This window comes from Phodopus roborovskii, unplaced genomic scaffold (genome assembly GCF_943737965.1).
Source record: "Phodopus roborovskii unplaced genomic scaffold, PHOROB, whole genome shotgun sequence".
NCBI lineage: Eukaryota > Metazoa > Chordata > Mammalia > Rodentia > Cricetidae > Phodopus > Phodopus roborovskii.
This window is the reverse complement of record NW_026126588.1, coordinates 3,905,479-3,931,942: the sequence shown is the minus strand read 5'-3', so window position 1 is coordinate 3,931,942 and position 26,464 is coordinate 3,905,479. Positions and strand designations below refer to the sequence as shown.

The 26,464-nt window shown below is 39.7% G+C and overlaps 1 protein-coding gene across 1 annotated transcript in view; it reads left to right on the top strand.

Annotated features, from left to right (window-relative positions):
- The window catches only part of Supt3h (SPT3 homolog, SAGA and STAGA complex component), a 320,819-nt gene that overhangs the window by 205,747 nt on the left and 88,608 nt on the right, over positions 1–26,464 (top strand). The window contains exons 4-6 of the mRNA XM_051204228.1: positions 2,200–2,286; positions 4,719–4,809; positions 11,993–12,132. Coding sequence (XP_051060185.1) covers positions 2,200–2,286; positions 4,719–4,809; positions 11,993–12,132 — 318 coding nt within the window. The remainder of the gene's footprint in view (positions 1–2,199; positions 2,287–4,718; positions 4,810–11,992; positions 12,133–26,464) is intronic.

Here is a 26,464-nt window from a genome sequence, read left to right as displayed (position 1 = left end):
TAGAGCCCGGAATAGACCAGTCCTGGGCAGATCCAAAGGCCTAGCTACTAAATTCCTCTCCTTCCATACTAGAGAGGTAATCCTAGAGCCCGGAATAGACCAGTCCTGGGCAGATCCAAAGGCATATTAACTGGACAGAACCAGAGGCTCACAGTGTGGAAGGTAGAACATGTTCCTTTAGATGAAGGAAGTTTAAAAAAAAAAAAAAAAAAAGCCCATGGTGAGGTGGGTGCAGTAGTGGCCTTTTAATCCCAGAACTCAGGAGGCAAAAGCAAAGGAACTCTGAGTTCAAGGCCAGCCTGGACTACAGAGTAGGCCAGCCAGGCTACACAATGAAACCCTGTCTTAAGGAAAATATATGTATTTGCTTATTGTAATAAATAGTTTTGAAAAACTGGTACAAGATGTTCGGCTCCCCTGTCTTTATTACTTTTGTTACATTTCTGGATGTTGCATTTGCAATCTGACATTTTAGAGAGTGCTGTAGAGAATATTGTGTACGGGTATGGATAAGCCATTGATTTACTGAGAAACCTATTGAGGACACATATTTCACCTGTGCCTGTGTTGGCAGGAATAACATCCCTGATGTCTGTGGGGTTTTCCATGTAGGCACGGCGTTTTCATCTAAGAGAATAAAAATGTGTTTATACGTTGTCTCCTCGTTCTCTCTGTATGTGTCCAGAGAAATGGCTATGTATCTTGTATTTTCCACACTTACTGAATGCATCTAAGACTGTAATGGAAATATTTTTATTTGAAAAAAAAAATGATGTATAAACATTTACCTGACATCCTAACAGTTTTCAGGGGAAAGTGTGTTCATGGTGAATACTGTTAAGTTTCTTTCGGCGGGGGGGGGGGGGAATACCATTTTTTTTCAACCCCCTCCTAAGGTTTCTTCTTAAATGGCTCACAGTTAAATTTAAATTTCTATATTTAGATAGGATTCTGTTTATATACAGCCACCAGTATCCAGGAAATCCAGTGGGAAAGCCGGCACAGGAGGAGTTGAGAGTCCTTTCTATAGTCTGCTCATTCAGAGATGGTTTAGAGCTTATTTAGTTAGCAGAATGGTTTAAACATTCAGACAGAGGTCCTTCAGCACAAATGCACCATTTAATTTCAGATGACGAAGATGGCAGTGTGACACTCCAAAGCGTGGCTCTCAGGCATGTGTGCTGCTGTTTTACTCCATTCAAAGAAAGGCATAGGGCGGGTGAGAGAGCAGCTTTCATATGTAAATATGTTTATAATACTTACCATGGGGGAGTTGGTTTTGTGCAATCAGCACGGTCTGATCAAATTTGGAAGAGTTTACGGGCACATCTTTCTCACATGTGCTCCAGCATCTTGATTTTTTTCAGATGGACCTATTTTATGTTCCTTCCAACTAATCAAAATAAGAAACTGAGTTTGCCTTTGCCAAAAACTACAACTATCATTTTTCACATTCTTTTATTTTCCAGGTCATTTTCAAGTAAGATTATGTTTCTAGGGCTTCTGAATTCCTGAAAACTCTCGGCTTTGCAGCTCTGAATGCCCAGATGGACATTTCAGGGGATCTAGCTTTTCAGGCGGTGTGTTTTGCCTTGTGCATCCCAGATACAGTTCACTTTTGTGTGCATGTAATTAGTGTGGAAAGAAATTAATGCCGTCCAGTATTATGATTTATGGACTGAATCCTTTAGCCACTGAAGACTTGCCAAAGCGAAAAGTATTTTTTTTCCTTTGGATATTAGAAACAGCTTCTGTTTTTGTTGATCTTTAAAGTCCTGAATGGGGCTATTTCACATCATACCAGCATGGGAGCTCAGATTAATAATATACTTATTCAACTAGTGATACTGAGCGAAACCATTGCACACATGGGTAGGAAGGATAAAATTTCATAAAATTATTTTCAGGTGTATTAATGTATTTCTGGAAGCCGCATATGATTTTTCTTTTGCATGAAAGAGATCAAGGATTTCTGTTTATTGTATCTATTACAGGTGGGCTCATAAGCTAATTTAATTGCATTTTTTTTGATATCTTAAAGCACACGGAATTTTGCTTTTAAAAGCAATAACATGATTTGATTGCTGGATTATTCCCCAAGGTCTTTATTGTAGTAGATTTATCTCTTTTGAGACATTGTGATTGTGCTTTGTGTAATTTATATTTCTGAGACAATTTCCTGCATTTCCTTTGTTGTAGTTACAGCAAGCTGCAGAAGTCTCTCAGCTGCGGGGAGCAAGGGTGATCTCTGCTGAAGATCTTCTGTTCTTGATGAGAAAAGATAAGGTACTATAACATAATTCCTTTGTATCAAACACAAGGAAATGATGGACCCTTGTTACAGCTTTCAAATGAGAATCACAACCACTGAAGCAGTGTAGCTTTCACAATTTACACAACAAAATTCATTTACTACAAGAGTTGTTTGCTTTTTACATGAGCAGATCTCTGATGCCAAAACTGCATTATAGTTCATCTTTATTCCTCCTTATACTTGTTGAGACATTTTCACTGCCGTCTCATGTCCCCTAGGTACCAGCTAAGCTCTGTTCTTGTACATGGGGTCTCTCTGAGGAGCACATTTCTTTTTCTTTTCATTTTGTACCTTAATATTAATAGAATTCAGACTTTCACAGAATTGCTTTTAACGTGAAATACAAAGTTTATTTTCTGCACTGACTTATAAAAGTAAGCAAATTACTAAAGTATTAGTATCCAGATATTTGTATGTCTGTTTTTGTCATATTTTTATAAGCAGATAATTGAATAAATTATATATCAATTTACCTGTTTATCAATATGAAGAATATTTAAAGAAAAAGAAATACATTCAATATCAAAAAGCTTGGAGTCTGCTTTAGGCAATCCATGCAATATGATTGAAGCATATAAGACTTGGAGGATTTCATGGGTTGTATGATTAGATGGGGAAAGAGGATTGGTGTAGTGAAGGATTATGACAGAGGTAAGGCTCCTGGGGCCTTCTAGATCATAGACCAAAGGCCAGGAACCTGGCAGAATGCATGGTTACTGTGATGGCCCTGAGCGTGGCTGAGAAAAGGCATTTTATGGAGACTTGCCAGTTTGATTTGGACTTGGAGGGTCCTTAAGGAGAAGCAGTGCTCAGCACCCACCCTGGTGCTGTGTCCAGGAAGTCCTGAAGGCTGCTGGCTACAATAAGGCCCTGCGGGAGCAGCAGGGAAACAGCAGCACTGCCGAGCCCCTGCCCAGCATGTGCTGTCCCTGGCATTTCTTTCCCACTGACAGATGCGAAGGGTGAAACACACTCAGTCCACACTGGCACGCCTTCCCCTTGATGGGAGGTGGCCACTTTATCCTATAAAACGTCAGGAAGATATGCCACTCGATGGCCCAGGGGTCCAGAACTCTTACCAGAATATGTTGAAAAACCAACAACGTTTTTATAGCAAAATAGTTGTTTGTTTTCTCAAGTAATTTCATTTATATTCTGAAGTATTCCAAAAGGAATGTAAAGTAGCTTATATAGGGAAGAATACTAAACAGAATAAAACTAAAGTAATGGTGCAGTGAAAGCAAAGAGAAAAGGAAAATGGTGAAAACCAGGAGCCCTTCGGGGTGCAGTGTGACTGTTCTTCAGTAGTTGGAGTTTTTGGACAAGCATGTTCTACCACCTGATGCGCTTTACACACCGTGGGATGCGGTCTCTCGTGACCCTTGTGCAGCAGGCATATGAAGTAGATTCTTTAACTTGCACATGACAGAGTTAGAATCAGGTTATTCTCTACTTTGGGCCCTGCTGACCTTCAGTGGTCAGTCTGTAGTTTACCTGACGATTCCTCAATAAAAGAAGACGGTTAGATTTGTTCCAGCTTCAGGGAGATTGAAAATGTTTACATGAGTGATGCTCATGTAAAGAGCTTTGTATAATGCACTGTGTTTCCACCTTAGAAATCTAAAGCCTGGAGATTGTGAAACGGAGCCAGTACTGTCTAGGGTTAGGACAGAAGGTGCTGCAAGGCATTATTAATTGAAGATTGTGAACCAGAGGCAATACATTCTAGGGTTAGCACAATATATGCTACAAGGGATTATAAGTTGCTTACAGTTAAGTGCTATTATCAACCTCTTCTAAATCCTCAGAATGCTGTTCGTCTTTAAGACCTACCAATTATTCATGGGCTTTGAGGTTCCCAGAGATTTCTCAGCTTATAGATACTTTCCATAATATCCTATGGAAGGGTTCTCAGGCCAGGTGTATGGCTCGTTCCTGTTATTTTAGCACTAGGTAGGGTGAAGCAAGATCACAAGTTCAAGTTCAGCCTGGGCTACACAACAAGGTCTTATCTCAAAACTTAAATATAAAGATGAATTGTTAAAATGCATTTTACATAACTTTTTCTTAGAGTATATACAAAATTCCAAAGCATAAGTATGCTTGGCTTACCAAACGCAATATGGTATTTATTGAAATCATCAAAAAGAATTTAAGATGCTTTCTAAAATATACAAAAAGTATTATTGTGATTCTGGAATGTCTGGATGGATGCATGTGAAAACGCCTTTATAAACACTTACATTTTAGCTAGTATTGAAGGACTACATTTTTTGCTTATAAGCTAATGATAGTTCTATTTTCCCAATGATCGTCAAGGACTACTTTATTAAATGTAATTCTTAAAGCAATCTTTTATCAGTAAAACAATGTGTTATAAGCTTCTTACTTTATATTGCAATAGAAAAAACTTAGAAGACTTCTAAAATACATGTTTATCCGAGACTACAAATCAAAGATCATCAAAGGCATTGACGAGGATGAGCTCCTGGAAGGTGAGTAGATAAAGCTTTATCAGCTCAGGCACCCAGATCCATCTGGGAGCTCTGCCCATGCGCTTACACTCTGGCACTTGTTGGCAATTTAACCTTGTGATTTTCTCTTCTGGAACCTCAAAAGGCTCAAGTACCTCAGTTCCTTCATTTCATGGTGTACACTGATTTCCAACAGATCTAGTACAGTACCAAGGTTCAGCACAGAGAGAGGCAGACTGAGAACTCTGCAAGCTCCCTTAAGAAAGTTATATGGAGCAGAGCATGTGGAAGTTCATAGCTAGGACCTACCTCTAAGTGGCAATCCTAGCAATCCTAGGCAATCCTAGGAGATCCACTGAACAGCACCAAGCAAAAGAGTGAGCAGCTTGATGCTCAACAGTGAGACAAGGAGGAATAACTAGGAATAGCAAAGCAAAGGGATCAACATTAGCATGCTAAAATATGGAGATTGTATTCCCAGGGGTGTTATCAGAAGCTGTCCTTTAGGGGTTAAGAGCATGAACTGCTCTTTCAGAGGACCTGAGTTTGATTCCCAGCATCCATGACAGGCAACTCGCCACCACCTATAACTCCAGTGCAGCCAGTCAAGGCCCAGGCCTCTGAGGGCACCTGCACTCTCTCTCTCTCTCTCTCTCTCTCTCTCTCTCTCTCTCTCTCTCACACACACACACACACACAAAACCTACATACCATTTAACATAATAAAACCAAATAATTAAAAGCAAAGCATTAGCACCCGGCTTGTGGTTACTGGGAATTAGCAGCTGTATGTGGTACTCAGTCAGACAAGCCTGAAGTTTCATAGGGAGCTTGAAAAGTGACAGTCAAAGGCACTGTAAAGCTGGTGAAGGAAGAGAATCACACAGAAGTCTGCACCATGGAGGGATGAGACACATCAGGGGCAGCACACTCTGAAGAAATCTGTCACCAGTCTGGCCCACTCATTGAAATAAAGAATCAATGAAGGGCAAGGCCACCAAAAGGAAGAAATGGTTGCCTGATTTTCTACAACAAAACATGAGATGTGTAAAGACACAGATAGATATGATCTATATTTAAAAAAAAAAAAAAAGAACAAGCAAAGTAGATAACAAAACTTGCCTTCTGGAAAACTAGATGTTGGATTTAGCAGGCAAAGAAATCCAAATGAATTATTATAGTTTGTCACATAAATAAAGGAAATTGTATTCAGAGAAGAACAGGAAAGTATGAAAGCCATCCATACCTCACAAAATATGCAGTATCAATAAAGAGATTAAATTTAAAATATATAATCATGGAGTCCAAATGTAAATACAGTGAGTGAGACAGCTCAGGGGCCAGCACTTACCACCAAGCCTGATGGCCTGAGCTCAACCACGTGATGGAAGGAGACAACAGGCTCCTGGCAGTTAATGCTCTGGAAAAAAAATTGCCATGGCATGCACACATACCCACATACAAAATTATTTATTAAAGAACAATAAGGAAGATGGAAGCTAGAACAATAGAAGCTTTGAACTGGCAGAAAAAAGAACCAGTAAGTTTACATTACAGATTGTATAATCTAAAGAACCATGAAAACTAAGAAAGTTGACAGCTTCAGAGAACTGCAAGGCACCGTTAAGTACATCAGCATGTACTGTATCAGAAGAGGAGTATACAGTACACTAATACATCAGCATGTACTGTATCAGAAGAGGAGTATACAGTGCTCTAATACATCAGCATAATGTATCAGAAGAGGAGTATCCAGTGCATTAATACATCACAGAAGAGGAGTATACAATGCACTAATACATCAGCATGTACTGTATCAGAAGAGGAGTATACAGTGCTCTAATACATCAGCATGTACTGTATCAGAAGAGGAGTATCCAGTGCACTAATACATCAGCATGTGCTGTATCAGAAGAGGAGTATCCAGTACACATACATCACTATAAGTGTATCAGAAGAGAAGTAGTATACTTTACACGAATACATTACTATAATGTATCAGAAGGGAAGGAGGGGAAGAGGGGGAGAAAAAGAGAGATGGCATCAGACAAAAATATTCCAAGAAATAGTGAATGAAAACTTGTCAGATTTAAGAAAATCAGTAAACACGTCTCCAAGTATCTAAATAAAAAAAAAACTTCATTGGGATAAACTAAATCATCTGTACTGATACACAGTTTAGTAAAGTCAGAGCTAATCATGAAAGTCAAAAGAGAGGATATCTGGGGACCTTTGAGAAGTTGTTAGACCATAGAAGGAGAGCCCTGATGGGTGGGATCAGTATACTTCTAAAAAGAGACACTCAGATCCTATCTGTTAAAAAAAAAAAAAAAAAAATGCCTTCACCAGATACCAGGTCTGCTTGGACCTAGGATGCCACGGTCTGTAGAACGTTGTTTAAACTTCCCAGTCTGCAGTATACTTTAGAGCAATTTCTACTGATCAAGAAAACCCAGAAGAAAACCCAGAAGGAAACAACATACTTACCAGAAAAGGCTAGATAATTTCCTCCCTAGCATAAATAAGACAAGAATAAGTACTTGTTCCTCTTCTACGCAGTATTGTACAAAGGTTTTAGCATAATATTTAGGCAAAAAAAGAAATGAAAGCACCCAGATTAAACACGTAAAGCTATGTATGTATGTAGCATGCTCTTTATATAGAAACGTATCTTAACCCACCAAAAACGTTGCAATTGATGGACACACTCATGAATTTTCAGAATACAAGATAAATAAGTAAACAAAACAAATGGGTACACATTTCTCATATTCAGGCCAAATAATTCAAGATCATATAAAGAAAACAATACCATGTATAACAGCATCGCAAAGAATGAACTATTTTGGAATAAATTTCACCAGTGACCTGCAAGATTTGTACATAGAGACTGGAAATCACTGTTGAGAGAGAGAAGGCCAAGAAGAAATACAAAAATAGCCAGTGTTCACAGACGGAACATTTAGGATTGTTAAGGCAATAGCCATCCTCAGCTGGAGCTAGTGGAGCACATCTCACCAGACTTTGATGAAATGAACAAACTGATTCGGTCATTCGTGTGGAAATGTCAGATTCTAGAGGGGAAATGATCCATTTTCCAATTTGTACATGACCCAGAATAGTCAAAACCATCTCAACAAGCAGCAAAGTTGGAGGACTCAGGCTTGCTAACTTCACAGCTGTGCTGTAAATCTGCCACAATCCAAACAGGTTGCATATTGCGCAAGGGATGAGAGCACATGTGAGACTCATAGAGAGGCTTGGTGATGCTTGACAGGTTGCAGAACAGTGCCATGTAGAACGGACAGCTCCTAAAACTAGAGACATCAGGCATCTGTGACATCTAGATAATTTAAATTAGCAGACACATAATTATAAATTTTTAAAAATTATTTTTCATTATATGCATATTTAATGTAAACATTTATTAATATGTTCATAGTGGACACCATATACAGTACCTGTATATGACAATAGTTGAGACATCTTTATTTGGTTTGTATAACCATCAGTAGACAAACGAAAAATATTTTAGTTTATTCATTAATCTGTATTTACCACCAACTGCAACATTTAACTACTCCTTTATCACCCTTTGCAGTAACTTTCTGAGTTATATTTTGCTTTTAAAATGGCTAGGGGGTGTAGCTCAGGGGTAGAGTTCACCATGCCATGACCCTTAACTTGTCCCCCCGAGATCAATACAACCATGTAAATATATTAATAAATACAATGATAATTTTGTGTTGTGTGTGTCTCTCATGTGTGCTCGTGTGTGTGTGGTGTGTGTGTGTGGTGTGTGGTGTGTGTGTGTGTGTGTGTGTGTGTGTGTGTGTATGTGTGTGTACTACAGATACCTACATGCTATGACACACGGGTGGCAGTCCACTGTTACATGTGCTCAACTAGTTGGTCTGTGAGTTTCTGGAGACTCCTGTCTCAACCTCGCATCTCCTGGTAGAGCTGTACTGAGCACTGGGATTACACATGTTCATACTGCTTCCTTCCAGCTTTCATGTAGGTTCTAGGGGTCGAAACCCAGGCCTTTAGGCTTGCATGGCTAATACCTTACCCACAGAGCCATATCTCCAGCTCTAATAGATTTCTCTTAAGAGAAAATAATATAACTGTGCCTCAAGGGAACACAGCAGAGAGTTGTAGGGAAGGACAGTTGATGCCTTTTTATATGTACACATGCATACGGGCAGTCACACCAAGGTGCATGTGTGCACAATGCACCACTCTCACATGCAATACACACCCCAAAAAGGAAAGGAAAGCAGGATGTTAATAATGAAACTACAAAGGGAGAAAAGCAGATATTAATAAAATGGAAAAATATACTAAAATTTCAAATTAACAGTGGAAAAAATGGAAGGTTTATCAACATAGAAGAATTAATTTAAGAAAAAGAAGAAATAAAGATCACAAATGTCAACGAAAATAAATTGGAAGATTACAAAATGCTGTGTTCAGTAATGCTGTGTTTGATGAGTGTATGTAAAAATGTAAAGAAAACAAAAGAAATAATATTAGCACTGTATTCAGAATTTTGCGTTAAAACACCGCCAAGAATAAAGATTATAGAAGGCACACTGTTTAGCACAGTGGCTTTTACCCTCTGGGTCATGACCCCCACAGGGGTTAAACTTCCCTTTCACAAGGGTGACATATCAGATATTAACATTATGATTCATAACAGCAGCAAAATTATACTAAAAATAACTATGGTTTGGGGTTACCACAACATGAGGAACTGTATTAAAGGGTTGCTGCATTAGGAAGGTTGAGAACCACTGGTTTCGTGTAACACACCTGTAGTGACTAAATATCAAACCAGCAAAATATCAAATACGTGTGCTTAGATCTTATTTTCTTGGAGTATCATCAGTCATTTTTGTTTTTTCAAAATGTCCACAGAATACTTTTTTAAAAAATGAAACTGGCTAGAAAAGTTCCCTTTTACTTGAAATAACAGTAGATAACTGATAGGGTTCATTGAGTTCACTAGTCTTTAAATGTACATGGATAGTAGCCCTCTTCTTAGCTATTTAGGAAGCATATAGATGGGGATCAACATGAGCATTCCAACAACATGATGAGGGTCATGGTGCTTTGCAGTCACCTGTAGGACTCAAGCAAAATAGTTCTTAGAATTAACACAGAGAGTATCTTATTAACATTGACTACAGGAACAGGTAATGTTAGGAATAACTATAACAAAAAAAGGACAATGGAATTGAAACATATTAAATGTATCAGTTCAACAAAATAATGAATTCATGCTGCTTTAGGTATAATTCCAATAATGTTTTCTTGGGGTCATACAAAAATATTCTAGCTTTCCTATGGAGCGGGAAATGCCCATATGTGTCTTAGGAAAGTATGAAATAGAAAAGTAAGTGTATATATGAATCCTGTGGTGTCATTGGGGATTTTGTGTACAGAAGATTGACATAAGCTAGAATGTCCAAGAACGGAATCTAAGACACAGAAATTTGAGGTATGACAATTTCAGTATAACAGGAAAATGTGCTGTACATATATTTTAAAGACACTAACGGAATGCTATTTATATATAAAATAAATTCTAGATGCAGAAAGACAAAAACAAAATGAAGGAAACCGTAAATCTGAAAAGTAAACTTGAAAATTGAAACTTCACACTGTGGAAGTAGAGAGAAATCATAAGTTACAAAGAACAACAATATAAAAATTTTAGACTATAGCAAAAGATGCTCTCCAGCAGATAGGCAGACAACAACAGGGGCAATAGGAAAGAGCCCTTGTTATCATAGATAAACGCAGATGGAAAGCAGGCTCCTCAGGATAACTGACAGACATGAGAAGTATTTCCATTTAGATTCACCAGATGTCTGCTGGAGTTGTGGGAAGAAATGTAAGAGACAGCTTCAGAATTACTTTCATGAAACTTGAAGTGTCTGTAACATTTCCCTCTTGGCAATGGAAACAGTGCACACCTACAAATAAGATATCTCTCCAGCATTTCCCCAGAGCAAAAATTGACACAAAGTGTCTTCCCATCAACAGAGGATGGACTCAAACCCATGTTAGTAGATATATAGGATATAGATGGTTTTGCAGGCCTCATGGAAGAATCAGGCTTATCCATGAAGATGGAGAGGTCGTTCTCTGTCTTCAACTAGGAAACATGGACAAAAGAGAGGAAAAATGAACCTTTCTTCATAAAGGAAGACTGTCAGAACTCATTTTTAAAGAAAATGAAGAAAGCATGTATGTAAAGAAATACATTGCCAATATATGAGCACAGAGAAGTGTATGGTGGTCGCGTACAGAATGGCCATTGTGAGTTGTGTCTTGAGTTGGGGATTGGCGGATAACATAAAGAAGAGGGAGGGAGGGAGAAGGAAAGAGAGAGAGGGGACATAGCAAAAAGTGGTACTTGTAATATTGTTGGGTGTTTGTATTTCTGTCCTTCTCCCCCACTCCCCCGATGTTGGGGATTAGGGGATTAGACAACAGGGCCTTTTACAGCTACATCTCAGCCCTTGCTATGAGTGAGTATATATGTTCACAATTTTTTATTTCACAAGATGACTTAGATGCCCTTGTTTCTGTGGGTGCTACTGCAGGTGCTGAAGCACATGTGCTTTTTATGACCTTAACATAAATTGTCAAATTTTGAAAGCAAAGCATTCACATATCTTTCATTGATTATACTTTTTAGTAGGTTTCTTTTGTGGCATTTTGTTGTTGTTACCTTGGTTCTATAAAAGAGTATGCCTGTTGGTCTTCCTTTTTTCATTAGACAATATTCCTACACTGTCTCATATGCAGATTTGGTCATGAACTGTGTTTTCTAACATTAATAGTTTATTAATAGTTGTGAATTTTGCCTTCTTCGCTTGTGTTTACCTAGCACACCCTGATTGTTTTATTTCTTTTGTGAGTACCATGGGACAGTATTTTGCCACACCTGAGCTTCCTCTCTCCCTTTCACACTTCCTATGGTAATTACTAATGTGATTTGGTTCTGTCTCTTTTTTATTTGGGGATATTAGGAAGTGATTGATTTTTGTATGACTTGTTTTAGAGGAAAGGGTTTTCTCTGTAAAGATGATTGCGAGTGAACATCACATGCAGTGTTTGCTATATATGCTGGTTGACAATAATGTACCCTTCTCAGAACATTTTTTTTTTCTCTTTTCTGATCTTCATGAAGAAAAACTGAGTGGCAGCAGCAGTACGAACAAGAGACAGAAAATTGCTCAGGATTTGATCAACTCTATTGACCAGACAGGAGAGCTTCTGGCAATGTTTGAGGACAACGAACTTGATGATGTTAAACAGGAAAGAATGGAGGTATGGCATGCCGTTGTGTTTCATAGCAGTAGACTGGCCAGCCCAGTGCCCGTGATCTCGGCTTCTCGCCTGACGTGTCCAGATCAGTGTGCTTTGTCTGGGCAGCACACTCAAGAGCAAGCCCTGGGAAGGGCAGCTTTGCATCCACTCTTGACTGTGAGAAGGAAACACCCTGAGTTTTGACTCTTTATTTTCTTTTATGGAAGTGGTGAGCATTCCCTTCTCTGGATCTGACATTTGCTGTTGCATTTTATTCCATTCATGCTACTTTAGATTAAATATTTATTTAACTTTTTCTCCCAAATTATCCAGTTGCCTGCAGGGCAAAGGTAATTCTTGGTGCTTTTGTCTTGGCATACACAGTGAAGAGCTGCCTTTCAGATTGCTGTTGGCAGCTGCGGTTGACCTCACTGGCTAAGGTGGTGTCCAAGGAAGCTACATGCTTTATATCACTGTCAGAGAAAGCAAGTGACATATTTGCATTCCCTACACATGTTTTCACAATGAATATAAAAATTGTATGTCTTCTATTTACCTTAGCTATCTATACTTTAAATCACTGCTTCTTTAAATACACTCCAGGAAAAACGAAAGTAATGATTGATTTCATTTGAGTGCCTTCCAAAACACACGGTAGTATTCTTAGTTCTCACTATGACTATTATGCTTTTACATTCAAAAAGGAATCTCAGTTTCCCCCTTCTCCTTAAATTGAGCAAGAGAGGTAATTCCAGAGTTCCAAGGGAGTTTCTAAAAGCCTATTTCATTGTGGTCTCTATGCATGCTAAAAGGGGAATTATTTCCCATTGAGTTCTGGAGGTAGCCCAGTTGACATCCATGCATTGTAAATTTAACAACCTTCTTTTAAAAATTAGCATGCCTAGATCCTGGGCTGTGATCTGAAGGCAGTATCCTCTTAGGTATCAATTACCTTAGAAAAGTGTGGTTATCGTGCTTTGAGGCAACTACAAATGGTTTTACTTCAACTTTGCTGCGGGCCAAAAATATGCTAAGTTGTCTAAAACAGATGATAAACACATTTCTGATGTCATTATGGCCTCAACAGGATATGATTTTGTAGGGAATGGTTTCACTTATGATGTGTTGCTTAGGGAGTGAAGTGTTTGTGCTTTAGTTTCTAATATTTTGTATCATGAGATGAGCATGTAGAGAGCCAGGAAAGGAGGACTCTACCAAATTTACATGTAAAGTTGAATACCTGACTTTTTAATTTCTTTAGTACAGTTCTCAGCTAAACTGAAGGCCATTCCACAGGAATCAGGATGGAACATTCTGTAATTAATACTTGGCTCCTAATAGCAGACTAGAGCTGGAAGGTTGTTGACTCAGTAAAGTCAGTCAAGTCTCTAGAAGCAGAAACAACTCCAATGGCCACACACCTGAACCTCTTTCCCATCTTGCACTGTACACTGTACAGAGTTAACCAGGATAATGAAAGAGCAAACTCAGTAAGGACACCTACAGTAGAAGTCAGCCTTATCTAGATAGCAAGCCTATAATTGATGGTTTCGTTAAGCCTGTGCCATACTAGAATCTTCTTCTGCCAACATGACAAGTAGTTTCCATATTTTACTCATCCAAATGACATAGTTGAACTGAATAAAAAATGATAGACTTGTAGACATAGCTGTAGACAGTAGAAGTAGAAAGTGGAACCATTAAGAGCAGAGGCCTTGCCTGCTTCTAATTTGACAGGTTATAGTTTCAGCAGTAAACCGCAGCTGTGGCAGTCCATATGAAACCACTTTGGACTCGAAGACTGCAATCTCTTGCCTTTAAAGCATAGTAGAATAATCAGCCTCCCCATCATTCCATGATTTAATTTTCCTCTAAGCGTCACTTATGCCTGCAGAAACAGTGCGCTACCTTCTCTCATAGAACAGAGGGGATGGTGTAGACCCACCCATGGAGCTGCATTGGAACAGGCTCCCTCCCTCCATCCCCCCTCCTCCTCTCTCCCTCTCCCTCCCTCCCTCCCTTTCTCTCCCATACCTTCTCTCTCAGTTCTCATGTAAAGGCAATTTTGAAGAGCAAGCCTTTTATAAATGTGAAGACTTGGGACCCTAGCTGATTCTGAAAAAACCCAGTGGGTGTGTGAAAAGCATGTTCTTTGCTGCAGTTTTGAGCTGATGTGTGTGCCTGGCTTTGTGTTTCCTTGGAAACTACTTTATTGCTATTAAGTATTTTGGGGCTAGAAATATGAAAACTATCTGAAATTTTGCCTCCATTTACCTTTATCATTCACCTTCATCATAGTCAATCATATCAACCTGTTAGTTCTCTAGCACCAAATGTCTAGCAGTTGGCTAAGGTCCATGACTATGATCTGTGAAGTTCCCTCTAAGGAATAGATGGATGGATGGATGGATGGATGGATGGATGGATGGATGGATGGATGGATGGATGGAGATACCTACCCCTGTGAGTTATTTTAGTGTATTTAAGAGGCATTAAGCATGAAAGAGGAAAATAGGAGGCATCACCATACACGTGAATACAGCGCACTTCTAAATGAGGTTTCTATGTTGAAAATTTTTTTCATTCTAGTCAGCTAGGTGTGGCTAGGTAAATCAGAAGTCAGGGAAGAATCCCAAAAAGCTGGAGACAGATTTGGTTTCTTTTAGCAAAAAGCCCTCTGACAGGAGAGCCCTGCATGGGGAAGAGTTTGAGAAGTTCAAGTTTGTCATTGATTTAAGTCAACCACTCTGTCCAAGGTGATGAAGGGCCTGTAAACATGATCGGTTAAAAACTCAGTGAGCTCTGCCTCCAGCCTAATCTACAAATGGGCAAGGTCCAAAGGAGAGCTGTGAGTAGAGCTTGCCAGAGAGAACACCCTACAGCATATCCCTAGTGACTGTTTATATTTCTGCTATGTTCCAATAGAATCTAATTAGAAAGCAGGATGGTACGTATGTAAGGCAGCTTAACGTTTTGTTTTGTATAACCTTTAAATCGAATGATATGTCAGGTGACTCCCTAATTTGCTTAACAAGAAATGAACTGCCAGTAAGGTTTACAGAACACAGTGTCTCCTGAGGGCTGTATGATAAGAGACATCACCTGTGTTAGTCAACCTAATCTCAGCAGTCGAGTTCTAATTTCCAAGAGCTCTCAGTCCATACAGTGATTTCTGGAGACAAGACAACTGGAAACCTCCTGAGGAGCCAGAGACAGCTCAGATGCTCTCTGTCTTCTGTTTGTAAAGTGTATTCTACTAGTCCCCAGCATACTTAAATAAAATTCCTCTAAAACTGAGTCATTAAACACCTCCAATAAAATCTAACAAACAAGCGAAAGGATTGGTATGACTAAGGTAAGCATTTATAAAGACAATTAAACCCTCAACCCCAATTAAAACCATTAAAAAGAAAAAAAAAAAACTGTTCAGTACATGCCTAAAATGCCGATGGATTTGGGTTGGGAAATGAAGATAGGTATGAAGATAGGTGTGAGGGTTGTGACTCCATGGTCGCCAGTTTGCCTTATGTATGTCAAGGCCTTGGGTTCAGTCTTCAGAATTGCAGGGAGAAAGAGGATATATATATTCATTCTTTAATGTTGATATCTATCTGAATTTCTCAGAAGAAATAGACTCCTTAAAGGTTTCTGTGAAGATACTGCCATCTCAGTTTGGAAAGGAAAAATAATGACAAAATGAGTGACTATTAAATGTTGCTATATGGGTGCAGTATGTGTCATAACGGATATGGGCTCAGGCCAGTGAAATGGCTGCTGCCTAGCCCAAGATCCTGAGTTCAATCCCCAGCACACACATGATGGAAAGAAAAACTGATTCTCCAAGGTGTCCTCCTCTGTCCTACACATATGCAGTGTAGCAGGTAAATGAACACACATATATACAAAAATAATAAAATAATAATGGCAATATAAATGTAATTTTAAAGGAGCAATGTCTGGCCTGATGGAGAGGCTCTGTTCTGACTCAGGTTCCGACTGGCAAGTTCACCACCTTCTTGGTGTCTTCTGTCTCCAGAGCTATCCAGACTCTTCTTTACTAGTTCTGAGTGAAATTTACCTTCCTGGCTCCTTCCTAAATCCTCCAGGGAGCAAAATTAGTGGCAGTAGCCTTGAGACTGAACCTGCGCAACTGCTCTTTCATCATCCAAGTCAGAAGGCACATGGCAACTGCAGGGCCCCTTGTCTTGGTACAAGAGTCCTTTCTAAAGTTTGGACAGGATGGCTGTGCATCCTCCCTTCCCCAGATCATAGGAGTGAAACAGCCATGTGTCAGGGTAAAGATGGACACCAGCTCTCCCAGCAGTGAACTTCTCATCCTGCCCTGGACACGCGTGTGCAGGCATGACTGGGCTGCTGTGAGCATCTCATTCTGCCCTGGACACGCGTGTGCAGGCATGGCTGGGCTGCTGGACTGACTCTTGCATCAGTGTGAGTTTGTTAAGCACATAACTGATTATACTGTTCAATTACAATTTTAAGAACCAATATTTTCTGTCTCACATAATTTTAATTTGATCTTTTTTAAATGAAATGCTTCTCTTAAAGATCAGTCCACCAACTTGTTTATAAAACACCTTGGCAGAAAAGAGTTTTAAAATATCATTGAATTTAAGAACACCACAGGATTTACCACTAATTTACATTTAGTGTTTATAGTTCTCAGATTGTGGTTGCTGTAATAACCAGCATATTTTTGCCTTGAATATTTTGTGGATTATATTTCCCTATTCTTTCTCCTTGACCCACATTCCCCACAGTAGGTGGGCAGATTGTTGTTATATAGTCTGGCTTTTATTTATCTTCACTGGCTTAATCTCAGTAAGTCGGTATTTCTAAATATGAAAAAAGTCTATTCTGTGGCAAGGTCTCTGTCTTAGTGTCTCAGTTTGTATAGTGGAATTAACAAACCATTGCTTATTTGGTATAGAATCCCCCTCCCTTTCTTTACATATGTGCTGAGGACCTAACTTCAGTCCAGTTCTTACTGCTACTTCCTGGTAAATCACGCAGATCAACCTAATACCACACATTCCTAACTTACAAATGCTTGTGTTAGGGACTAGTGTGTCCATTGTGTTAATGTATCTGTGACACTTTTCATATCATCAACTTAAAAGGCAGGTGAGAGTCAGTCAGGCCACTGCTTTTTGCTGGTCTCCTTTTTCTGCTGGAGAGCCTTTTATTAATGAATCTTTTTTTCCCCCGGTTGTTAGAGGTTCTATGACTAATTTTTATTTTGTTTTTTTTCCTTATTTTACATATCAATCCCAGTTCCCTGCCCCTCCCATCCTCCTAAGTCCCCCAGAACCCTCTACTCCCCCATCCTGTCCCATTCCCCATCCACTCCCCCAGGGAGGGTAAGGCCTTCCAGGAGGGGTCATCAAAATCTGTCAAGTTGTTTGTGATGGAGCCTAGGCTCTCCTCAAGTCTCTAAGCTAAGAGAGTATCCTTCCATAGGGAATGTGCTCCCAAAGTCCTTTCGTGCACCCAGGATACATCCTGGTTACACTGTCACAGGTCCAATAGACTGTCCAGGCCTTCTAATTGAGACCCACGTTCAGGGGTTCTGGGTCGGTCCTATGCTGGTTTCCCAGCAATCAGTCTGGGGTCCATGAGCTCTTGCTTGTTCAGGTCAGCTGTCTCTGTGGGTTTCTGTAGCCTGGTCTTGACCCCTTTGCTCATCACTTCTTCCTCTCTGCAACTGGATTCCAGGATCGGCTCAGTGTTCAGCTGTGGGTGTCTGCTTCTGCTTCCATCAGCTACTGGATGAAGGCTCTATGATGTCATATAAGGTAGTCATCAATCTCACTATCAGGAAAGAGCATATAAGGCAGCCTTTCCACTATGGCTCAGATTGTTTGTTGGAGTCATCCTCGGAGGTCCCTGAACATTTCCCTAGTGCCAGATTTCTCTTCAAACCTATAATGGCTCCCTCTATTATGGTGTCTCTTTTCTTGCTCTCCTCTATTCCTCCCCTGACTCCTTCTCTCCCATGTTCTCATCTTCCCTCCTCTTCTCCCCTTATCTTTCTCTTAACTCTCTCTCCCCTCCCTCCATGCTCTCAATTTTCTCCGGAGATCTTGTCCCTTTCCCCTTCTCTAGGGGACCATGTATGTCTCTCTTAGTGTCCACCTTGTTTCCTAGCTTCTCTGGCAGTGTGAATTGTAGGCTGGTGATCCTTTGCTCTATGCCTAAAATCCATGTGTGAGTGAGTACATACCATGTTCGTCTTCCTATGACTAGATTACCTTACTCGGGATGGTTTCTTCTAGTTCCATCCATTTCCCTGAGAAATTTCAAGATCCTTTTGTTTTTTCTGCTGAGTAGTACTCCATTGGGTAAATGTACATTTTCTTCATCCATTCTTGGGTTGAGGGTCATCTAGGTTGTTTCTAGGTTCTGGCTATTACAATCATTGCTATTAGCATTAGTGCTGCTATGAACATAGTTGCACAGATGTCATTGTTGCATGGATGTGTATCTTTTGGGTATATGCCTAAGAGTGGATGCATCTTTAAGAGTCTTACTCAGGCAGTCTTTCCATCTTCAGCTCTCACCTTCCCACCCTCCTGCTCCTCTCCTACGCTCTGCCAGGGCTCACATACACTTGTACAAGATGTGAGCGAGCACTCATGCCTTCATCTAGCAGCACCTTTTAGGTATTTCAGGATGTGATAAATTCCGGTCCAGCCACTAGTGTTGGCTAGTTGGCTAAATGAGCTCCCCATGAGCATGCATGCTTCCAAACCCTGGAAACTTTTAAGTGTTTGTCTATACATGATAAATAACATAGCTATAGTTTTAGCTAGGTTGTGAGTTATTTTTCTCATCGCTACAACAGAATGCATGTAAGTAATTAAGGAACAGACATGGTGGCTGTTCATGGCTGTAAGAACAAGAGGCAGCTTAATAACATGCTGGTGACCAGGACACAGAAGTGTGCCTGGAAGAGAGCCAGGCTGGACCCCCGAGAACCTGTCCCTCTGTGGGCCTGGTTACTTCCCCTAGACACTGTCCTCTAACAGTGCCATCCTGTCCCTGAACAGCACTGCCATTTGGAGACGGTTTTCAGACACATCAGACTGTGAGGATGGGTCACACTGAGCCACAGCTGTGTAGTATGCTGATACTATCATCTCTTTTTCAGTTTAAAAAATATAATTTCCAAGCACAGAAAGCCAGTCTCTCCCACGCAGCACAGCGATGTAAAGGGCTGTGACCATAGGTATACGCCCCTGCGAACTTGTTCTGCCAGGCCTCTTCTCACCTTCCCTGACCTTCTCTGCCTACTCTGCAGCTGTGAAAGGCTCTCATTGTCTGGCTGGCTTCCTGTTGGAGTCTTGGTGATGCTGTTTCCTTAGCTGGAGGTATCGTCCATTTTCCCTGCCCTCACTACTTCCATGTTGGCTTGTACTGGCGCAAATGAATTTGTTGGCAAAGCCAGGCTTCAGGTCCAGGTTTAACAGAAGATTGTATCTTTCAGATGGAATGATACTGTGACTATAGTTATTTTTGTCCAGGAACCTACCTTGAGTATTTGGTAATAAGGAGTATGTACTTTTTCATTTATCTGCTATATATACTGGACTGACAGACCATGAGAATAAATTATTTTTAAAAGCCACATTGCCTCCATCACTGTTACCATCATATAGCTCTTATGGTTGCTTATAAGGAGCAGTCTTTACCATGTTGTCAAAATCCTGAAAATTTTTTACTCATACAGTTACTGTAGCCATGAAACAGAAAGTACAAAGGGAAGCAGAAGATCTGTCAGTTGGAGTGAAAAGGACAAAAAGTTAATGGGGTTGAATATAATCAAAATAATATATATATATACACACACACATATACACATTATGAAGATGTCATAATGAAACCATCGTTATGTGTAATATATGCTGATGTAATGTTTAAGTATCATGCTTAAATTTTCAATAACTAGGATTTGCATATTAACAATTTGGTGTTTCACCTATTTTCTATTAAAATGTTAAGAGCTATTACTTCAATTCCTTACAATTACTCTGTTCCCCAAAGAGTAAAAGTCAGAGACTGTTGATAATGAGCCTACTTTCCTGCTCTTGAGTATGGAGAAAACAGAATTCAGAGTGTAGAATAGCGAAAGGGTCATTTTCACACTGAAAGAAAGACTACAAGAACTCTCTCAGGTTGCTAGTGTTCCCCCCAGTAACTGAACATAGGTCTTCACCAAGATGCATGCCATGCATAAGTATCTCCCCTCTGTAGAACCTATCCAAGTCATGGAGAAACAGAAAGTTGGAGGATAATGAGAGGGAGGGGAAAGCAGGATTGGCCCCTTTTCCTAGAGAATAACTTTTGTAGTTCTCTTTATCTATGCATCTGAGCAGGCAGCCAGGATAACAGACATTTACAAAAGCCTCAGTTCACTGAAATCCATACACTATTAACTGAACAAACACAAAGAACTGGAAAGAAAGCCAGTGTTCTTAGATAGGAAGAATTGACATCATTAAGTGTCTGTGCTGTCTAAGGTAAAATTCAGATTTAGCACCACAGCTAGCAGAACTCCAACAGCATTTCTCAAAGAAATGCTAGAAAGCCTTTTCTAACTTTGTTCCAGTGTTCATTGCAGTGATTCACAGTAGCCACTGTTGTAATTTTAAAAAGTGGCGTGCTAGAGAAAGACATGAGACAGAGCTTAGGTGGCAGTGTTTTTTATTGGGGACAAGTAAATGGAAAAATGGGGTAGGGAGGAGGGGAGACCAGCTGGGGAAAAAGATACAGGAGAGAGAGAGAGAGAGAGAGAGAGAGAGAGAGAGAGAGAGAGAGAGAGAGAGAGAGAGAAGCAGGGAAAAGGGGTGGGCAGGACCCATTTAAAAGGTAACATAGTAAATGTGCATAGGTGGTGCTCTTAGTGGCTGCAGCTGAGGGCTTTTCCTGTCAGATCCCCAAGGGCAGGCCAGTACAGCAACCATACAGAAACAACCTGTCATTTAACAGACAAGTACGCAAAGAAATTGTGATATTGCTGGACTCAGTAATGCCTGGGAGGATCTGAAGTTCCAAGGACAGCCTGGGCTGCACAGTGAGACTCTGCCTAAGAAAAAGGGGTGGGGAGGAAAGAAGGAACTATGTGTGTGGGAGAGAAAGATAGGAGAGGGAGAGAGAGAGAGAGAGAGTAGTCAGCCATTGAAAGTGGGAAGGAATTCAGCCAGTGCATGATGACACTAGAAGATACCATGCTAAGTGAAAGAAGGCAGGCTCAGAAAGAGTGATATTAGTGATCTCATTGTGTGTAACATAATTGAAAATGATGATATCTTTGTGACCTGGCTTGCCTAAGCTCATCAAATATTTAAAATTCTTCTTTATAGTCTATAGATCATTTTACTCACTTGATATTTGGGACTTTTACATATGAAGCCTGAAGGCCAACTGGGTGGTTTATGGCAGTTACGGTCTCTAGGGGACAAGCGCCACATGTAAGAAAATTATCTTCCCATCTTACCCCGGACCATAACAAATCTGGAGGAGGAGAGTCATACTTTATTTAAACTAGAAAGTGTGTTTTGTTTAGAATTTTTGTTAAACAAAAATTCTTGTTTGCACCAAGAATTATCTAGTTTCATGGACTTATAGTAGTAGAAAATTCTTTAGAATAATGGAATCCTAGATTGAAATAGCTATCTGGAAATACATGTGATACGTTAAGAAGACCCACCCTGCTCATATACTTTTCATGAGAAATTGCAGTTCCGACTACATCCTGAGGAAGTTCAAGGAGTTTATAAGATAAAACATACTGCTCTCTCCATGTTGAAGCTTTCTCAGAAGCTTAGAACAGCCACTGCAGCTTCTTACAGCTATGGATTCATGCAGTATTCCTGTTTTCATTTACGGGAGTGGAAGTGTTTTGTAATTGACCTTTTAAATTGCCCTTTGAACTAACTTATATAGAATATCTTTCATGAAGAGCTATATAATTTCCATGTGGGTCATTTTATTCACTTCGATTTTGTCCAGTTGAATGCAAACTCTCATCAGTTAGTTCTGAGATACATACAGCATGGGTCTCCCTCATTTTTAAAATCATAGACACTTGCCTTCATTTTTCTTTCTCTTGTCATTTCCTTTAATTTCTAAAGAGAACCACATCGTGATAGTAGATTTGTCATATTTGGTTTACAAATGTAAAACTTCACTATCACAAGGCCACAGCTCGTAAACCATAGTTGAGAAGATATTGCTTCATCTTCTTCAGATATTTTCAAAATACACGAAAGATCAAGGTTATTTGCTAACTTATGTATTAGCGTGATTTGGATTTTTTACCTCTTACTCATTAGTGAGACATTTTGTAAAGAATTTTAGTGACAAGAAATACCAAGTGGTTTTGCACCTTGAAGAAATTTGATTAGTAAGGAACAGTGCGTTATATGTTGTCTTGTACAGGATGGGAGAGAGAGGTAGGTGCCAAGAAATTGAAAAGCTTTCAGTGATATTTTCAGGAAATTTGCCTAGTGCTAGTCCTTGTCAAAAGATGACAAATCTCTTTCTCATATTCTCTCTACCTCTCTTCTTCTCCCCCTCCCCTTCTCGGGTGTGTGTGTGTGTGTGTGTGTGTGTGTGTGTGTGTGTGTGTGTGTGTATACCACAACCACTTGTGCGTACATGCGCGTGCACATACATGTGAAGGCCAGAAGTTGACATTCCTGATCTTCCTTTCACAGATGATCTCCACCTCATGGTTTGAGATAGAATCCCACTAAACCTGAATCTCGCTAGTTACTTAGATCAGTGCTTCTCAAGCTGTGACCCTTTAATAAAATTCCTCATGTTGTGGTGACCCCCAACCATAACATTATTTTGTTGCTGCTTCATAACTGTGATTCTGCTACCGTTGTAATAATGTAAATATCTGATATGCAGAATATTTGATTTGCGACCCCTGAAGGGGTCTCAACCCACAGGTTTACAGCTGCTAGATTAGACTGTCTGGTCCATGAACTTATGTATCTGACTAGGTCTCACTTCTACCTACGCACCCACACACCTTACCCCCCCACACACACACACAATGGGATACATCTGTGTACACCTCAAGAAGACTGCTGGTTTTCTGTGGGTACAGGGATCTGAATATGGGTTCCCCTGATTGTTTTGAGGGCATCTCTCCAGCCCCAAATTTTCTTAATCCTGGCCTTTCCTGTACCTATATTCACTAAGTATAGTCTGAGTGTATGTAGGCTAAATAGCTTTTTATGGATTAGATAGAAGTCTACCCATCATTTAAGGAGTATATGGGAAGATACATATTGAGTTTAACAAACCTTTAGGATACAATGTGTTTCTGAGCCATGGAATTCTGTATTTTAATTTTTAAAACCTTCTGATCATAGATCTTCAAAGAGATATAACTGAATGCCATCTCCAAAATCTGTTATCAAGCTTTTTTTTATTCTGAAACAGAACACATCTGGTATTAGAGATGATTTTATTAAGTAAAACCTGGCACTTCTAGCTGATAATGCTTATAAGGTTATTTAGAAAGATCAGATTTCCTCCTGAGTAAAGAACTTGGCCATGATATTTAAGGGTTTGATTCAGGATTCTGACAGTGTTCAGATAGCAGTTATACCGTGCTAACTAAAAGATATGTGCTACCACTAAGTAATGCAGTATTTGCTACATGTGTTACGTTCGTCGTTTTCTCAGGACACTGATGTAGAGTGTTGGTAATCACCTCTGTGTGGCGTACAGACTGTAAGCACAGCACCGTGGATTCATGAGTTCATGTTAGAAGCTGCAGATCACGTGAAGGTTCAATTAAGTATTCTCCTGTCTCTGTGAAATGGTTTATTTGGTATGTTGTTTAGAAAAGTTATGAATTACATAGACTAATTTCTCATGTTGGAAGAATTGTGGCATCCATGCATCCTATAGGAAGAAATGGAGGTGCTGAGCCCTGGAGTTTGAAACACCAAGGAAATAATTTTTGTTGACACTGAAAAAAAAAAAAAAAAAAAAAAAAAACCTCTGGTGTTTGCTCTATGTTGTTTTGTGTTGTTCTTTCGGCCTAGTGAGCATGTGTTTCTGTTGTTTTACCTGGAGGCTAGATAACACACCACAAGCAATGTGCACGGTTAGTGTCACCGCCTTGCGAGAAGCAGACCCCCCTCTGCATTTTCAGTCTCAAATCTCAGGAAGTGGCCAGTGTTTGACCTGGCATTGTGACTAGAAAGCAAGGTCATGCTGTACCTCTGTGACCTCAGGGATCTGTGACCTCTGTAGGATAAAGTTGCATAGCTGGCGACAACAAGCGAGACAGTATCTGAGCTGTAACCATGTCAGGCCACTCTTACTCACTGTGTATAAGACACAAGCACACATACACACAGTGTTGATCTTGCAACTATAGGTCCTTTATTTCAGTAATGGCTTTGATATTATGAATGTAATTTACTTTCAAAAGTTACAAGGGGTGGGTGTTGCTATCTTAGACTGAAGGGAACATGACTTGTAAACATAAATATAAACTCCCACTAAAGTCCACAGAATATGAAAAAGGGGAAATGTGCTCCCATCAAGTTTTCTCCTGAAAAAAAAAAAAAAAACTGTGTGTGTGTGTGTGTGTGTGTGTGTGTGTGTGTATACATATATATATATATATGTATATATATGTATATGTATATACACACATTACAAGAACTATACCACATTTCAAGAAAAATGTTTCTTTAAATGTATTAAATACTGTGCTACTCTAGCAAAATTTTAAATACTGTATTTCTTTCTCTGCAGACTTGACTTTTCCTGTTAGCCAAGATACTGAACCCTCAAATTCATTTTCATTTGCCAGCTTAAATACTTTATTTTTCTACAGAGTGTGTATTCTGAAGTATCAAAGGCATACCAAACCTGGTTTGTTTTTAAGTAGTATCCAGTGGGGTCTGTGTATTATTTTGTTTTATTTGTAATATGACAGTATTCACCATGTTAGAAAATGTACCTGTGAGATTAGTCATTTGTTAAGTTTCTTTTACACTTCATTCCCTGAGTTCACGTAGAATATATGTAGATTGGGCTGGAATTGTGTTGGCCCTGTGTAACATTGCCTTGTCGTTTGCAAATATATCTTGAATGTCATAATATATGTTTTTTTCCTTATAGACTTCCTCAAAATAAAAATCTCTTTGATGAAATTGGAATTGACGGGCTTCCTTTAGCTTTGTCTAGGCTTCTAGTGAAGGGCTAGAATAGAACAGGTCAAGAGAAACGGTTCCCCCTGCCAGGGAGCATTCATGCTAATACACATAAATGAAAAGTGGCAGAGTCTGTGAACTCCTCGTTTCTCAGTCACTAACCTTCCTTGAGTAGTTCTCATGCTTCTTAATCTTCTAGATAGGACAGTGCTGATGATGCTGTTTGTCTGCTGTGACCCTTCCCTCATCCCCTAAGAAAACGCCACAAAGTTTAAAAATATGTAAACTTACATTTTTAAAACTTTGATGAGCAATGTTTTCATTTGAGACGCAACTACAGATCTTTATGACTATAAAAAATAGTTTGGAAATCAGTGGTTTGGGTCACATGAAATTAATGCGTTTGTTCCTCAGTCACATACCATGACAGAGACAGCTGCCTGCCACCCAGGGTTCATGTTCTTCCTGGATTCTAAAATCCAAACTGGTAGCTGGTTATTTTACCATAGGGACAAGCTGCTATATTTTTCTTCTTACCTCCAGTTGCATTTGGTCACAAAATTTAGTCATGACCAATGAAGTGTTGGTATAAATACTCCATAGGACTTCCCTGTAGTTTCTATAAGGATGAGGAGTGCATTGTCTTCCTCTTCATCTGAATGTGGAGACTGGAAAGCCAGCATGAATCACAGAGACAAGGCCACAGCCCAAACTGTCAAAGCCATTGCTGGAGGAGACTGAGGCCCTGGTGACCTCAGCATGTGGTTATGTAAGCCTGAAGGTTATCACCAGCGTTCATTATGTGAGGGAAGATGAACTTCTCTCTAAGCAACTATAATTTGGGGTTACATTAAATGTAGGTTGTTTTCTTAATGCTCTCAACTAGTAGAAAATAAGTCATATTTTAAGGTAGACCTGGTTTAATTTTAAATCAGAAATGTGCAGTTGGGGAAGGTAAGTGGTTCCCAAATGCCTACCAGTGATTAAATCCAGTGTTGCCTGTCACAAGGGAATCAGTGACTCTCTCCATTCCTAATTGATTTGGGGAAGTGAGCTTATGGGTTGTCAAGTTGTGAGACACGCTTTGCTGTGCTAACATCTAGGAGCAGATACTTCTTTGCTGCTTTGCAGTCTCGTCATGCTTA